We start from the raw sequence: 18220 nt of genomic DNA on the forward strand, positions 1-18220 counted from the left end.
CCTCTCCGCGGGTCACATGAGAGGGGCGGGCGGCTGGGCCGAGGCGGCGGCTGCCGCCGGGGCTGAGGCAGCGCCGGGTGGGGAGGGCCGGGGAGCGCGGCGGCGGCGAAGGAGGAAGAGAGCGGCGGGAGGAGCGAGACCGGGGCCTCCCTGAGCCGCGGCCGTCGCGGAGCGCGCCGCGTGCGGCCCCAACATGGACGAAGAGGGCGGCGGAGGTGGCGGTGAGTGGCGGAGTGGCCGCGGTTCCGCACCTGGTCGCCGTGCCGGGGCGGCGCTCGCTCGCGGCCGGCGCGCCCGGACCGGGGCTGGAGAGCGCGGCCGAGGCCGGGACGTGTAGCGCGGCACCGCGCCCTTCTCTTTTTCCTTTCCGCGCTCCGTGCCCCGTCCTCCGGCTCCTCCCGGGCGCGGGGGCAGCGCCGGTGCCGGCGGCCACGATGGGGCTCCGTGCCCGCGGCCGGAAGGCTCGGCCGGGCGGAGGGCCGCTCTCGGGGCGGCCGCGGGGCGGCGGGGCCCCGTCCGTCTGTCCGTCCGTCGGCGCGGTGACAGCCCCGCGTTGGCTCCGATCCCGCCCGGAGACATCGCGGCGCTCCCCGGGCGCAGCTGCGCGTCCGCTGGGGAGGAGGGAGAGAAAAGTGTGTGTCTGGCGTTTGTGCGAGCGGTGAAAAGAATAATTATGCTCTGCGAGGGCTTCTGTTTGTGTGTCATCTTAATGGAGGCTCGGTGATAATCCCGGAGTGGTTCATCCAGTTTAAACAAGGCGAACCGTTCCTAAAGGCAGCGATGCTAATGTTCCCAAACAGCACTTTTAGCAAATCGGGGCTTGCATCCTAGGGGAGCTTTTAATCTTTAATCTTTCGGAGGCTGCAGACTGTCCCGGCTGAAGGACGGCAGGTTTGCAGCCTGCTTTCCTCGTCTTATTTCCAGTGTGCTTCGTGTATTAAAGCTCCCTTCCCTCTGGAGGAATCCTCCGCTGTGTGCCCGGCCGGCTCCATGTGCTCAGTGGCTGCAGGGCTGCCCTACATTCGCTGTAACCCAACGGCTGCTCGGTGCGGATGGCTGCGAAGCGTTAAATGCGCCGTGTTTGAGGGTATCGCTTGTTTCTAAATGGATAAAATAATTGCTAAGGCTCGTATGATTAATAGTTACACGGTGATTGCTAATTTTAAACGTAATTGCCCAGAACTCGGAAATCAGGTGGGTGTGGTGTTTGTTTTGACAACTTGGGAAAGAAAAAAGCTATGATGAATCAGAGGAATAACTCTTGAAGGAGCGTGGCTATTTCTCAGCTCTCTCGCCTGCCTCATCAGTGTTAGGCTTAGGTCTTTTGCAAGGAAAGCAAAGAATGAAACAAGCCAGTTCTCCTTTAGAAATTGTCATTGGAAGCAATTGAACACTGGAACTGTTCAGAAGATTAACTGAACTCGACATACATTATTTTCACAGTGTTATGGGCTGGTATCTGTAGGAGAGGGAGATGGAGGTGCTTGCTGTTGGCACCAGCCCTGTGTCGTGTTGTAGTTCTGACGTGCCAGGCTCAGACTGAAAGGTGGACCTCTTGCTGAATCAGTCCTGTCAGGTTTGTGTTTCAAAGCTGGATTTTCTCAGAAAGAAAAGCACCCAGAGCTGGAAGGAGGCAGTCCGTCCTGCAGTGCTTCTGGGGAGGAAGAAGTCAGATTTAATATAGAATGAAACTTTTAATTTTGTATCACACTGATAAATGTGTCACTTTCTTCTAATATCCCTCCCTATTTGGCTTTATTGTAAAACAGTTGTAGGTTAATAAGATGGTTCATTTTTTTTCCTATCTGTATTTGATGGTTGACGCTAGTCTTTTGTGAGTATTGAACTCTTTTCCTGACTGGAGATCCTATCTGACTTTTTCTTATGGAGCACAGTCAGTTTGGAATGCCAGAATTAGATCATTTCCAGCTAATGCATTGTTGTTTTGAATTAAGTCTTCCCTCCCCCCCCCCCCCCTTCTTTTTGCACAATGGAAAGCATGTGGGAAGTGTTGATTTGACAGCCAATTTCAGTGCGCCTTGGTGCTACCTAGCAGTGAGGCTCTGGGTCTGCTAGGGGTGCTCAGCAGGGCTGACCGGTGCTGGAACCTTTGTGGGACGTCTGCAGTGCTCCAGAAATTCTGATTTGAATTGAATTGGAATGTGAAGTGACAAAACGGTGCAGCTGAGCTTATCGATGTGCACAGGTACTGCAGGCAGCAGGACAATTATTTGAGGACTGCACTGAATCATCCTAATTAGAGGCTTGATCTAGATAAGCATCTAAATATCTAGGGCACTAAACTGTGATTCAGAAGGTAAATGCAGTTCCCAGTTCAGCTTTGCCTGCTGCCCTGCTCCTCAGTTTCATTTGCATCTGATGCTTCAGTTCCTTCATCTGACAAATGGGGTCAGCTATTTTGCCATCACTTGTGAAAGCTGTGAATAAAAGCAGGGCTATGTAAAGTCAGGATTATTTTAGAAACACTTGGCAGAAGAGAAATGTTAATTACGGGAATTGTTCTTGATGTTTTCTCTCTTCTGTGTGGAGTCTAAATGGGGGCATGCGTTTATTCTGTACAAGCCACTTACACACAAACCTCCCGTTGCTCTCAGTGGAGGCTGTGTGCATGGATTATTGATGCGATATGATCCGCGTCAGTTGGTGTTCGTCTCAGCCTCCTTTTGTGTTCTGATTAAAATATCTCTGTGGTTCACTTCATCCAGGAAGTCTCTCCCCCCCTCTCTCCTCGCTTGGGTTAAATTCACATGTTCTGTGATCTGAGCGAGGCTTTTCTTACGTGCTCACTGTTGTTCTGCAGCGGTGGTACTGCTGAATTGGGATCTTCGCACTGAGCGTTGCAGCAGGTGTGCCGAAGGCAGGCTGGAATAGTACTGCTCTTTGTTCCTCTGAACTTGAGTTGTGCAGTTGCTTCGTAGTCTCCAAATCCAGCTCAGTGCCATTCCATGCGGAAAAGCCTATGGGATCGAGTACTGAGTGACTTCTGTATGCACGTTTGTTTTGAGCTCTCATCAGGCATGCTAAAAGGTTAAAATCTTGCTTGTACTCAGCAAATACACAAAGCTCTAGCACTGACTGTGACAGTGAGGATTCTCTATTGTTCTCTATTGCTCCCAGAGCTGTTTATTTTCAAATGCTGAAGCTTTCCTTGGGGTTGGAGAGCAATTTAGCTGGCAGCCTGTTGTTGGCTGTGCTCGCCAACGATGGTGCCAGGTAGCACGTGGATTTCTGGTATGGAGGCAGACCATCAGGAGCTGGACCAAAGGACCAGATCGTCTTGCAGAAGACTCAGAAGAACAGATTTGCTGCCAAATCAAATTTAGCAAGATGACTTCTATTTTTCTGCGTGGCAAAGCAGTTATCTGCTTATAGGTAAAAGCTGTTAAATGTAATTAAAAAGAAAGGCCACCCCGCCAAATTTCTCCGTGGAAAGTTGTTTTATCTGTATATTTCAGCAACCTCTGGATTGTAGTGTCTTTCAAAGGCAGATATTAAAGATAGGGGAGTTCATGTGACTTGCTCATGGTTATAGACGTTTGCATTGCATTGAAGACTGAATTTGCATGTTTTGTTTAAAATAAAAGAAACTCACAAAATAAGAAATGTATTTAATAAAGAAGAAGATTAACTGTGTTTTTCTCCAGACTGATCAAAGTGGATAACTGGTGCTGGTAGTTTTAAAAAGTTGTCCCAAAAGTTCTTTGGAGTTTTAATAATGCTGAGAAAGTGCCAAGAACAAAAAAATGCACCTGAGTATCGGATTAACCTCCTGTTCTGGTGCTAGGAAGAGGAATAATGGTACATTCAGACATATCTCAAAATGAAACAACATAAATGTCTTCTGTCAGCCAGCAGAGCTTCAAACTAAGTCTCTTTTTGCAAAATAAATACTTCTCCATGCTTACCTCAATTTGTACAGATTATGTGTTGGTTCATTACGGTCTTAACTTTTATCCCCAAATGCATTAGTATTAGTAATTAATTGTAAATATGAGTTATTTGCAGTGGTATCAGAAAGTAGACTTTTTAATTGCAGTAACATGTTAAGGTTTTTCTTAGGCTAATGTTTGATATTTGTAGCTGTGGCTTGGAAGAAGACATTACATTTTTGCTGATAAAATTTCCAGAGACTGCCAGAATTGAATCGTTAAGTAATGGGATTTGGGGGCTGGTGCACAACAGCATAATCAGGGCACGGGTTTTAGTGGAACAGTGTGCCTCTAACATAGCATGTGTGGATTATTACATCTAGGAAAATACCCTGTAGAGTTTATTTGAAGGAACAGAGAGTACTTTGCAGAGCAGCGTCTGGGAATCACAGCAATAGCCATGTGAAAGTGGCTTTCCCATGTCCTGCTGTTATGAAATGGATCTTGCAGTCTTGTAATATCAGTGGAGCATAAGAGCCTTCACCAGGTGAGGGGCTGCATGTCTCGAGGCAGCACAGTGCTTTCCAGGAGACATCCTGCTCTTCACATCAAGTTTCTCAGTCTGATCCCCTTCTTTATAGGATTTTCAACGATTTCTTAAGGGAAAGTTGATGAAATACAGCGTGGCTTTCCTCCAGTTCCTTCTGCTTGCCATCTTTTCCACCTCTAAGTTTCTCCCTTGCTGGCACAGATTTTAGCTCTTGATTAAAAGCTGTAAGCCATTCTGCTTATACTATAGCTCCATCTTATCCACTGCTATCTTTTGCTCACTTCCTTTCCTACCAAGCAAGCATGCTTTTGTCTGTTTCTTTTTACACCATCTTTGGCCAGAGTTGCTTGTTGAACTACTGCCCCATCTCCTTTTCATGTTGGAAGTCATTGAATGAGCCGTTTGCAGTCACTGTCTGAAGAGCATCTCCTCCAGGTTCATCCTAGGTCCTTTCCACGCTTCTCCTGACCCCTCGTGCTTAGAACATTCCCTTCCTTGTTGTCCATCCAGCTGTCTCTAGCCCTGTTTACTGTGCTTTTCTTCTTGAAATCTTGCTCTTTCTTGGCTTCTTTCTCTGTTGGCTCCTCACTCCCCTCCGGTCTCGTTAATCCCTTTTTCATATGGAAGATGATCTTTCTGCTTCCAACTTCTTGCTAGAATTTGCAGGGCTCTGTGCTTGCCTTAATGCTCTCTTCTTCAGTACATCTTCATCTGGACAATCAAATTTGCAAATAAAAATTGAACAATCATGTTTGAAGTGATGACTCACGGCGTATACTGCCTGCTCTGGTTCCACTGCCATCTGTCCCAGCTAAAATGTTGGCCTGTTTGACATCTTAAGATTGCATAATTGTCATATTAAGCTTAACGAGTCTAAAACAGAGCTCCTGATGTTGTTTCCAGCTGTGTCCTGTCTTGGTGCCTGTGGATTCACAATGACATTGGTTATCGACAAGGAAATAAATCAGATGTTTTAATTTACTCTTTCCTAAAGAACAGTCTGTGGAAAACTTGTACAAAACTGGCATCAAAAGGGCAACGCAGAACCCTTTGAAGACTTTTGCAATCTGAAACTTAAGAAATAAGTTGTATTTTCCTATGCAGTATTCATTTTAATCTATTCAGGCATTCAAACATTTAATCTGATCATGGGTTCTCACGCTGTCTGCAAGCTTCTATCTGGGCTGGGCTACACGGAGGGTGCTGGTTTGTGACGATAAAGAATCTCTACAGATTCTTTCTTCCTTTTATAAAGCTGAATCACTGTCATCCTGTAGTTCAGAAGTCCTTAAGCATATGCTGAAGGATTGCACTCATTTTAATGAACAGTTTGGACACAATGACCATGGGCTTCTTTCACCAAGGATAAAAGAAGCACTTAGCAGCTATTTTATTGGAAAAACGTGTCAACTTGTAGATCTGCAGGACAGGAATCCCACGGTGGTGATGAACACGTGGCATTTTACCTTGAGATTTATGGAAGCAAAGAAAAAAATTGTGTGAATTGCCATCACTGGTATTTCTGAGCTGTTTGCTATGTGTTCTTTTAGAGCAGTATGTTCTATAGGAGAGGTATGTGACTTAAATAGTAAAAGTATATTTAATTATGCCATTTGTATAACTTTAGCATCTAGCAAATTGTTTTTAATTGCATATGACTTCCTTCTTTCAACTCCCAATAATTTCATGGGAAAACTTAGTATTGCAAATATTTTGGACGGCAGTATTTCCTTTTAGTGGGATAGACACAGAAAATCCACTAGAAAACCATGTGTTCTATGGTCCTCTGGGATTTGCCTGAAGAAGGAAATGGCTTGACCTATTTGGTTGCTATGAAGTAAAAACATTCTTGTTCTTTTTTTTTTTTTTTTTTTTTTTTTTTAGTGAACATCTGTGTCACATTTATTTCATTACTTTGTGAGGTTTTTTAAACCCATTATTCAGTAATATGAAGTTTCATTTAAAGAAAGTAGTGATGCTTAGCTGCTGCTACAATTGTACTGTAGCTCCAGTATCTTTTTACACATAGGTGCATTGTAAGTGGGGAGCTTTTCCAGTTAAATGACATGCTGGAAGGTACATACAGATATTATCCAACATTTCTGAGGAAAAAGTGTCTCTGACAAAGTCAGATCTCACAGAGTTAACAGGAGGTGTAGCACACTGGAAGCTTGTGAACCATGAATCAGATTCTTGTATAGGACATCAAGTACTGGCAATCCTTGGTGTGATTTTTCAGCAGGTTGGGCTTCTTGGCGTGCTTTTACTAATTACCCTCATTTTCAGATGTTCTGATTACTATAAAATGAAATAGTTGCCTTTGCCAGGTGTGTGGAGGACTTGTGAAATTGATACTGTTATTTTGCAACCAAATGGAAATTGTACGAAGGATAGGTTTTCCTGCAAGGCTATTAACTAATAACTCTTCTGACTGAATTTCATAAGGAAGTTCTTTGGTTCAAAACAAGAATTGTAGATAAGTTCATTTTGAGATCACTGAGTCTGATTTCACATCTGGTATTTGAATCAGATCGAGCTGCTCAGGTGGATTTTGGGAAGCTGCTGCTGTTCTTGCAGATATGAATCCTTCATATCAAAGGAAGAAAGTCACTTTTTTAATTTTTTAGATGAAATACCTCTAGTTCCTTAGCAAAACAAGAAAGCCGTATGAAAACAATGGAACGCAGTATGGAGGTGGTGTAGTGTCTCGCAGGCTGTGCCTTCTCCTGTGGTGGTCCTGAGGTTTTTTGTCTCCAGTGACAAACGCTCCATGCCTTCCTTACGCAGTTCTGTGTCTGGCACCCATCCCTGTGTGTTTATCTGGCTCATAATGCGATGTCCTGCAGCTGCTGGGAGCAGAGCTGATGCAGGGTGCGGGAGTGGCTCAGCAGCAGCTGTGGGAATTGCTGTTGGTGTGCACCAGTTCTCATGAAGCTTGTAACATCTTCCCTTTGGTTAAACTATGTTGGAGTGGAGCAATGCGCAGGACGTGCTCTGGCAAAAGGAGTAGATGGGTAGAAAGGACACAGATCCATCTCTCTGCTGCATGCTCTCCCTTTCTCTCATGCACAAAAAGGCTGAAAAAGAACTGGTACGTGCAAGCAGGGAAACAGCCTCTTGTTTTCTCACAGAACTGTGAGATGTAGTCGTTTAATGAGTCACCTCCATGTTTTTATACAGCCGCATCATTAATTGTAAGTGTAACTTCCAGCATGGAGCTGTGTTCTGTGCTATCACATTCAGAGTGCAGAATACCATTCAGGTTGTTTGCTTGCTCAGTTCCAAGTTTTCAGAAGCTTTTATTTGCTGTTAGATTTTCATTCTGATGCACTGTAAATATCATGGTCCTTAATGAGATCTTTGTTTGGCTCACAGGCAGTGTTGTCTGTAGGGTCAGATGCTGACAGCAGCGGGTCCCGCTGCCTCACGAGGCATGCTGCAAGAGGGGGAGTCGGCAAAAGGGGCATTTATAAGCGGGTTGCTGATGACAAAATAAGGACTTATTGTTGCTGGAAGGAGTATTTTTTTTATATTCAGTAATCAGATTCTGAGTCTTTTTTTTTTTTTTTTTTTTCCTTACTCGTTTCAGTGTGGACTAATGAACTTCCTGCCTAGGCATTCAAATCGACCCAAGAGGAATTTTCCCACCAGGCTGTATGCTTCCTCTGAGCACAATTTTGACCACTTGCAAATCCCATTTTTGAATTTGTAAATCTGCTGCTTGTTTTTGTGGCTGCATCTCCCGCCTGGGCAGCCAGGGGCTGTGGAGGAAGGCTTTCCCAAGAAGCTGAGCTAAGCCAAGTGGCAGCAAGAAGAGGTGGTGGCTCTAGAAAGGAGAAACTGTTTTTTGGGAGGAACCTTGCAGATTATGAGTGCTCTCTGATCCTGAAATTGTACTCAGTACAGGGAAGGGGCTTGGTGCTGCATAGGTGCTGTTCTGAGTCCTTGAGAAGACCACGTAGACCTGACTGTTCTCTGTGTGAAGTGCTCAGCTGTTCAGGGTTGCCTGTGCAGGAGCTACAGTGTAGGAACCATGCTGGCTGATAGTCCCTTGCAGTAGATCTATGGAGTTTATTGACTCGGGTAGGTAAATCTGTGTGTATTGTTTTGTGATTTTCCCTTTTTGCCCTCAATTTTTGGTTATTTCTTTCTCAGTTCTTTTTCTTTAAACTGCCAGAATTCTGCACAGAGTCCCCCAAACCAGGTGCTTAATGTTCAGCCATACATCTTCAGGAACCTCGCTCAGCCCAAAGTAAACCTCAGTGTAGCCTTGTGTTTTGTAACTTCACTGCTAACCAACGCTGGGGAAAGCTCTCTTTGCACGTGGTATCTGTCATGTCACACATTAGCAGGGAGTTTGTATTACGGAGGTGTATGTTTATAGTCTCAAAAGTAATTTTTTATTTTATAGAACTTATTTTACCCACTCTTCTGCAGGTTAGTTTGGACCTATTGTCCCACCTTTTGGTTTCTCTGATGTTATGTACCTGCAGCATTATAATGCAGAATCCAGCACTGATGTAGGAGCAGGAGGAATTGCTGTGCTTCTTTCTTACATCTCTTGTTCTGGAGCTGCTACTCCTGAATTGCAGTTTCTATATAAGCTGCTGTTTACCTGGAATTTGAAGTTGATAGTCAGGATCAGTCAGACCTAAAGTTTAGAGAAACAACTGCTGTGTCTGTGAGAACTGTTGCCGTCACAGAAGGGAGAGTACAAAGGCTTTCCTTACCTGCCTGGTTTGCTGATGGGTGCTGTAGCTGATGCTGGTTTGTTCTGCAAGTTGGAAATCCCAAACTAGGTGTTAAGCACATCTCCTTTCTGCTATGTGAGGTCTGTTTGTGACATTGCAGTTTGCTGGAGGACTTTTAGTAACGACAGATAAATACAGCATGTGGAGTTGATATTTATGGTGTTTTGTTTTGTTTTGTTTTGTTTTTTCCTGTAGGAATTGCATTTTTGGGCATTAAATAGCAACTTTGCTTCTTAAATATTTTGGAGGAGGTTTCCCCCCCCAGGGCGGTTTTTTTAATTGTTGTTAAATCAAAATACATCTGATGCTCTTTTCTCTCATTTTGTGCAATGTGAGTTTGGAAGGACTGCAGTGTCTAGTCTTGGTTTTGTACCAATAAATGACATAATTTCACGTGAATGTTTTAAAAGATTAGGTGATATTTTATAAGAGCAAACATAAAAGATGGCAAGCTTAAGCCTTTCTGCTGTGAATTCACTGATAGCCTAAGCAGAGAGAGTACACCTTATGTCCCTATTCTTAGCGTCCTTTTGTATCTCCTGCCTACCTTGGGAGCCTGCAAAAGTAACTTGTTTCATAAAAGGGAAAGGTTGGGTGAAATTAGTAATCCAAATTAAATACAAATAATACTCTGAAGTTTATGGAGCCTGTGGGTGGGTGGACTTGGCAGATACATCCATTGTGGTATGTTAGACTTGAAAGACCATCTGGAGATGATTATTTTCTGGTATTTTGTAGTAGAGGTTTTTGAAGAGAGATTTATTTTAATTTTATTTATTTATTTATTTATTTATTTATTTTTTGGATAAGGGGTGAAAACAGGGAGCAAAATTTCAGTTTGCATTAAGTAGTAAAATAGTTTGTTGTAGTAGCATATGGAAAAGTGATTTATTCAAAGTTAGGCTGCTAAAAGAAGTTTCCCTACTGTTTTCCTATTGGCTCTCTTGTTCTGTGAAGGCAGCCAGAGACCCTATGCAGCTGGGACTAATACAGGATCCAGCTGTAGCTTTTTTATTGTTGTTCAAATGTCCGGTGATGGTCAACTTGAAGTTATTGTGTGGAAATTCAGTAAAGGAAAAGGGTAGGGTGGGAAAAAAATGACTCTCCATAAAAATATTCCAGTAAAAGCAACAGGAACTAGGAGTATCCATTTCAGAACTCTGCCATAAATTGCATCCTGAAATACTTAAACGCCTTCGGATTTTGCTGTAGACTTTAAGTCATCTCAGAGTTCTTCCTTTTATTATTATATATATATATATATATATATATATTTTTTTTTTTTTTCCAGAAATGGAGTTAGCTGAATGGTGTGGGAAGGTAGCCATTCTTTTAGATTACTTGCGGAAGAAGTTTATCAGTTTTAGCTGAAAAAAAGTTCCTTACTCTCTTTGAAACAACAACATAAAGTTTGTTGAACTGTTTTGATTTTAATAACTCCACACCAAGTTTCACTAGTCTTCTTCTTATAGAGCTGAGGTGTTTAGGGAGGGGAGAAGCCTCATACTTTTCTTCAGAGTTCAGTTTACCTAAGATATATTTTGTGCTTCCAGCTCTGCAAATGACAGTTTGGATTCACATTAAACAACATGAGTGAGAAATACAGCAGGTATGTCAAATGTGAGAATGCTTAATGATGACCAAAATGAGACACACTTCATACTTTCAAAACAATTTTTCTTTTCTTTTCTTTGTTGAAAAGGTCACATCTCTGAAATTTCTTTGTAATTGTAGCCAGCCTCCTATTTGTTGAGACCAGTGATGCCAGTGTAGAGCTGTGCCGTCTGTTGGCTTTCTGTCTGCTTTCCAAATCTCCATTCCATAATAAACTTGCAGACGGAGTTCATCAGATGGCAACCTACACTGCAGAGTTCTGTTACTGCTACTCTGAGTCTTTAATTTTGAATGTAGTTACTCAATCACTTTGTAATTAGCTAGTCAGACTATTATGTTTATTACAAATAATACACAAGTAAGTCTTACTTGATAGGACAAACCAGTTTGAAATAGTGTAAGTTACATTAGTGATAGTGAGGAGATTTCAAAGCATAACTAGTGTCTAGAGCATAAGTCTCTGAAGTATTAGTGCATTGAATGCACTTCATTAATGCTTTTATTTTAATAAAAGCTGGTTGTTTTTGTTTTTTTTCTTTAAAAGAAAAAAGTTTTGGGTCAGCCTGATGTTTTTGTCCACTGTGCTAGAACATAACAACAACAACATGTTTTCCTTCCTGAACTAGTAAGAGCTGTTCTATTACTTCAAAGTGGAAGTGAAATGTGGACAAAACCATGTGTTTTGAAGGCAAATCACTTCTAAAAGCAAAACGAATCAGTTGTAATGTAGAAATCCCTGGGATGTCCCTGCAGCTATGTGAAATGTAAGTGTCTGTGGAGTTCTTGGGCTTGCTAATCAGTGTCAGTGGTAAGAGCGAGAAGGTCTTGTTCCTGTGATAGGATTGCTGTGCTCCATGGGAAGTGGCAGTAATAGTTGATATCATTTGCATGGTGACTGAATTAATTTGCTGTTGATGCATTTTGTAAACCTGCAACTGATTAAAAATAATATATAGCCATTTATTTCTTTTTAATTAAGGAAACAATGACTTTCATTTTGCTGGATTATCGTACTGAGTGATATATATTATATAGCTGTGTTTGGACTTTGTTTCCCGTCCCCTCTATTTTATCTAATTTTTAATTCAAATTAAGACAAACAACATGCTTCTCTTACAAGGGTGGTATTCAAAGTTGTTTTCTTCCAAGCAATATGTTATGAACTTGCGAAAAACCTAAAGGAGTCATTTTCAACGTATTCTGCAGCATTGGATGTATGCAGGTTCTGCCTGTGCCAAAGGCTGTTAAAATACAACAACTAGAATAAAAAAATTTGCTTCACAATGCATTTGGGGGAAAACTCTTAAGTATTGGTGCCTAGAGAATGAAGTGTGCTCTCTGAGTTGAAGAAAGTAATATAGTAACATCTTGAGAGAGAGAACACTGCGTTTTTTAAGTTGTTACACACTGGATTATTCTCTGGGCTCACACAGACTTAGGAGATAAGATTTTCCAATGTGGTGGGTTAATATCAGAAGGTCCTTCTCACTTTTGAGACATAGTATGATAATGCTCCTTTATCCAAGTGTTGGCTTTTCACAACCTTGTTTTATGTTCTGAAGAAAAGTTTTCATGCTGAGCAACCATTAGCTTGGAAGCATTTGAATCATGAACCATCAAATGTATCCTGAAGAAATCTGTTATAGTAGATGCTGAGTTTTAGCATTGAATGTGTGTGTACAATAAATCTCTTCAGCTAATCACTCTGCTTCCTTTCCCTCCCACCCCTTTGCAGCTGGAAGTTCATCAGCTTCTGCTGCTCTATCTTGCTTCCTCTGGAGACTTTCTGGAACAGAGTGAACAGTGGTGGCAGGGATGTATGAACAATGTGAGGATTATGTTCTGTGGGTCTGTATAAGTTGCCTTTTTCCATTGCTGTTAATTCTTATGCTATGTCATCTACTTAGCATGAACACATTATGTGTGCCGTGCAAAGTTGCGTGCTGCAGTATTTAGTGAAAATGTGTGCAGCTCCATTCAATCAGTAGAAAATATTTTTAGATCGGAAGTGAGATCATAAGTTCCTAGTTAGGACAATGCAGGATGGCTAGACTTCCATTGATGGTCTGTAATAAATTGAAGTCTGTGATTCTTTGGCATATGAGGAGACATTTTTTTTTTAAAGTACAGCTGCAGAACAAGTCACGAAAAAAGGTTCCATTAGAGCTGGCTGGGGGCATTCTATCATGAAGGTTTACAACCACTGAGATAAATGGAAGCATCTTGTGTTTTCTGCCAGCCCGATTAAAACTTGTGTGAGAGCAATTTTTGTCGACCTTTTCTCTTTTAGAATCTAAATGTAATCTTTCAAAACTAATTTCAAAATGTTCAGACATACTGGCTGAACTTTGGTGGCTTCAGTTGCGTGTGGCACGTGGGTGTTCTGGCCACGCATCAAATACTTCAGCAAAGTCTGAAGTCCAGTCTGTTCTGACATTGTGGAGACAGTAGGACAGATGCTGTAGCTGAAGAATCTTCCTGAGCTCGTTTTTGTATAGTTTTGGAGTGAACTGCAGGCTGTTTTGTGTTAGATGTACGCTGTTGGGACTGGATGACTGTTGATGATGAAAATCTGTGCTTAATAATGCCACTATTGTTATTAGTAACTCAGAGTGCAAGAAATAGTTAAAACAATGAAGAAAGTGTTCTGTTTGTGACTGGCACTCACCAGGGGTTTTGTACCCGTGTCACAATCAATGTCCATTTGTGAAAGACGGAAGAATCTCTAACCTGAATTAACAGGTTTTCTTACTGCTTGTTGCATTAGCAGTGTCCGAAGAGTTGCAGACAAGTACCTTGTTGCTACAGACTGCTTAGCAGAAGTTGGTATTTTTGGTTGCTCTAAGGCGAATTTAGGATGATTGCAACTATGCTAATATAAGTCAGAGTATTTTCAGCCTTACACAAAGTTTGTGTAATAAAAGCTAATGCCTGGCAGAGCATTGCCCTGAGGAGAGAGAGAGGCTCTCTGGAAATGGGCTTAGCAGAAGCTATATATAACCACATTGTCTTATGGAACTGGGATCCACAGTTAAAAACGTTGTAATTTGCTGTAGGTTTTACTAGTTTAGCAAAAAGTGGCATCTTTTATTGTTACCCTCTGCATCACATTGAGGGGTAACAGAACTAATGTGTTTGGTCCCATTCAGTTGTTTCCCAATCAAGAAAAATGTTTGCTATTTGAGCATGGCAGGATGAAGTGGAAATCTGAGTAAGAACATTTATAAATAGGAGCAGAGCCGGTGGATTTGGAAAGAGGGTGAGGGGTTAGTTGCTTACAGCTTGTTAAACCTTTCTCTCTTCGGTTTCAGGGCAAATGCTAAATGTTACGTGCTGTAAGTCTGAGAGTGGAGAGTAATGAAAGTAAACTGCTTAGATCTTTGAAGTCATCGGAATACAAATTGTTTCTTGTTGAACACTTAGCTGAGGAAAAATGTTTAACTTATAAAGTACAAAAAATACACATTCCGATTGTTTTTCATTGATCTCCAAAAGGAATGCAGTGTTTTTTGTCAATATTAGCAAAAACAGCTTAGAAAGGGCAATGTACTATTTTGGCAGATCTGACTGAAACGGTTAGGAAATGTTTAAAAAGGAGGAATGTATTTATTTGAGGGTCTGCTTGAAGTACAAAGAAAAAAAACAACAGCCCACCACCTTTTTTTTTTTGCAGCACAGAACTTATGCCCCCCCCCCCCCCCCCCCACACACCCAAACAAACAACTGAACAAAAAGAACCAAAAAACTCAAAAATATGCTGAATGTGTTCAATTTTGGAAGTATGGTGAGCCAGATTTGACGTAAACTACTGATGGCCTTTTGCTAAGCAAAGAATGGGAGAGCAGAGGTTTAACCTTACAGTGAGTGGACCCATCCAGCTAACTTCTTATCAGTGAACCAGAGGGCAAGTTCTTTTGTATCTGGATTAGTGACCTGTCAAGCTAATTGTTGCATGGAGTGATGGCAACCAACAATCCACAAATGCTTAATATACTCTTGTCTGAGGAATCTGAAAATGCTTTATGGTCTTAAACTAAGCCTTGCTCTTCCTTCACTAGGAAATCCATGAGTAAATTCCTGACCTCTTGTGGCCAATGGGCCTGTTGATGTCACAGCAAGATTCAAGCCAAGGATGACCAGGAAGTAAAGTATTTTATGACCAGCAGTGCAGTTCAGAGCTATTTCATATAGCTCAGCAGTTTCCACCGAAGGTATCATGGCTGCTAACGTGGATGAGACTGCAAGATCTTTGATAGTTTAGAGAGTCAGGCATCGCATTATGCATGCTGAAATTTGTCTTATCTTGGAGGAAAGTAAATGCTACTTAAGGAGAAGTGAATAGTCCTATCATGGCACTCTGTAGTTGCCTTCTGGAGACATTCTTTGGAGAGTGGAGACTGCTTTCAAATCCAGCATTTGTTCCACTTCCTGTAGCCTGCAACTGATCTTGGAAAAATGAAAAAATAGAAAGTTTCTGCAATAAATATTGCTTCTGGTATCTGACTCTAGAGCCATGTCAGGCAGAGCTGGGGAAGAATTAATTTTCCTTTTTTTTTTTTTATTTTTTTTTAGCTGAATTTGTATGCTTTGGAAAGAGCCAGCAATCATAAGAAACTGACTAATGCTCTCCACTAATGAGTGAAGTACAGAGGGTGGTTCCTTTGTTGCCAAGAGTAGATGTTACTGGAAAATTGTGACAGAAAGGCTGGTTTGCTGGGAATGCAGTAGGTCTAATGAACTGTGCATGAATATAGAGCAGAATTCGAAGATATTGCTAGCTGGTGGCTGTGGGGCCTGGTTACTGGGACCTCACTGCAGCTGCGCAGTGACATTACTGTTGTTTTTCCATGCTGCGACTCCTAATGGATCTGACAGGAATGTCTGCTACTGCTTGGGTGTGTTTGCTTCTCAAGCCTTTTTCCAGGCTCTCTCCTAGGAAAAAATGTAGGTGCAAGCCTGTCAATGCTTCCCTTCAGTAACCAGGAGTACTGTGGGAAATACAGCTGGCTGCTAAGGGTGAAGCTGAAATGTATAGCTGCAAATTTTGTTTCTTCTCTAATATCCATTCAAAAGTTGAAAGGATCAGTGTGTTCTTATTTACTCTTCCTCGCTCATCAGATGTTGGGATAGTCTCCACTTTCAGAAGGAATTGTCCCATCCTTGGTCCAGGATGCTGGGATGTTGGAGCTGGAAGCTGTCTAGGTTGGAAGCGAGACGTCTGTTTAACCCAGTACTTTACAGCAGCTACTGGGAGGTGTGTGCCAGTGGAATATGCTGAACTGCTGGGAATGCGGAGCTAAATCCTGTTCAGTGGTAGTAGGAGTTCAGACAGTCTGGCTTCCCACAATATCCCATGTGTTTGACCTGACTGCTATCAGTAGCTGGTGCTGTTCACTCTCCCATGCTTGTCAGCTGCGGAGCATGTGCTTGACCACTCCTGTTCCCTTCAGGGAGAGTGACTTCGGTGGTGGTTGGTGACCTGGAGGTAGTCCAGTGCTAATCATTTCCCATGGCACCAAGAGAATGTAGTATAACTCACAAAGATGGTTATTTGCTAATTTTCTGATCTAGATTTGAATTATATGATTTTTTGTGTGCGCTATGCAGCGTAATATTAATCTGCTGATGACTTTATGGAAATCTGTTAAAGCCTCGTTCACCTAAAGTTTTGTCATTTTGCAATTGCCTAGTGTTCTTTAAATGATGGTTAGCATTGCTTGTGTGCTTTGCTCAATCAGTAGTAAAATGTCAGAAATCATTCTTGGCATGACACAACCCCTTTCCATCTCATTCTCTATGTAAGATTAATAGTGATGTGATAAAATACACTTTTACTGGACTAACTAATAGATACCCCAAGTTAAAAGGTACCAAAAGATACGTGCAACTTCTGCAGCTTTAAGGATCTTACTCTTGGAAAGCTGTTCTCTCTTCATTTTCTAATTTCAGAACTATCCTACCATAAGCAAGCAAAGTCCACTGATCTTTTGCTGCCCTTCCTTTGCACTGTAACGAGATTTCAGCGTGGTATCTTTCATATGTCACTTAGCAATGCATACTTGGCATGGCAGTCTGTTCCTTTCACCACCTAGATAACACTGATGGAGAACTCTTGCTATGGAGTGCTGAAACATAAGCTAAAATTACAAAATTTGTTGTGACATGGATTTTACTGTGAAAGTCAACAAAAAAAAATTGGAATCTGCAGACTTGATAAAGACTAAATATTCTATTGACACCTACTATAATGAAATACACTGTGAACAAAGATTTTCAAATGCAAACATTTGATTTCAGCTGCAGCTTTGAGTAACCATTTTTTCCCTAGTTCTGTGCATGTGAGTTCTCCGGAGGGAGGAAAAATATTACTTAGTTATTCCAAAATTATCAGCAAATCTCTGCCATGCAGCATATATATGGATGGGAAGGAGGAAGTATTTTGATTCTGTTTCACAATGTTCTGCTGATCTGATGTAGTATGAAGGCTTGAGGTCTCGTAATTTTGGAGTGGTAGTATCATCTGTATGTATACTGGTGGTGTTGCTGCACAAAGCTGATTCTGATCACCCTTCCCCACTATTCATGGTGGGGAAAATAAATCATATACAATTATTTTGCTTAAAACCTGAAGGCTAAGTAAAACTTCAAGACAGTATATATGTATCAGTGTTCTTAAAACAGCAAGACAATACAGGACTGTTTTTTTTTTTTTTTTTTTTTTTTTTAAACTTTTAGTTCTGGGCACTGTGAAGTATTAAAGTATTAAGACCTGCTGGGGAGGAACTTTGCAGAGAGGACGTGAGTGTGCTGGTGGACAATAGGCTGGCAGTGAGCAGCAATGTGCCCTGGTGGCCAAGAAACCTGGGGATATCCTGAGGCACATTAAGAAGAGCGTAGCCACAGGTTGAGGGAGGTGATCTTTCCCTTCTACTTTGTCCTGGTGAGGTCACATCTGGAATACTGTATCCAGTTATTGGCTCCCCTAACAGTAATCTTTTAGAAAGAGTCCAACTACATAGGGCCACAAAGATATTAAGGGCCTGGAGCATCTCCTGTACGAGGAAGGGCTGACCTGGGATCTTCAGTCTGGAGAAGAGAAGGTTAACAGGGGATCTCATCACTGTTCATAAGTATATGAAGTGCAGGAGTCAAGCTGATAGGGGCAGGCTCCTTTCAGTGTCAAGCAGCTGTAGAACAAGGGGCAGCGGGCAGAAACTGGAACATGGGAAGTTCCATACTAATGCAGGGAAAAACTCCTTCACTGTCAGAGTGACTGAGCACTGGAACTGCCTGCTCAGAGAGGTGGTGGAGTCTCCTTTTCTGGAGATGTTCAAGACCTGCCTGGATGCCTGCCTGTGTGACATGCTGTGGGAAACCTGCTTCAGCAATGGGATTGGACTCAGTGGTATCCAGAT

The 18220-nt window shown here is 42.1% G+C and overlaps 1 protein-coding gene across 2 annotated transcripts in view; it reads left to right on the forward strand.

The window, feature by feature from the left end:
* Positions 1-54: 54 nt before the first annotated feature.
* CYTH3 (cytohesin 3) overlaps positions 55-18220 on the forward strand; it is a 50512-nt gene continuing 32346 nt past the window's right edge. The window contains exon 1 of one of the 2 annotated variants that reach the window (XM_085237595.1): positions 55-221. In XM_085237595.1, the coding sequence (XP_085093721.1) occupies positions 194-221 (28 nt within the window). In that variant the 5' untranslated portion in view covers positions 55-193. Of the gene's footprint in view, positions 222-8359; positions 8524-18220 lie in introns of those variants that run through there. The other variant, XM_085237596.1, reaches the window with a different exon arrangement.

Source organism: Meleagris gallopavo, chromosome 16, assembly GCF_905368555.1.
Source record: "Meleagris gallopavo chromosome 16, MGAL_WU_HG_1.1, whole genome shotgun sequence".
Lineage (NCBI taxonomy): Eukaryota > Metazoa > Chordata > Aves > Galliformes > Phasianidae > Meleagris > Meleagris gallopavo.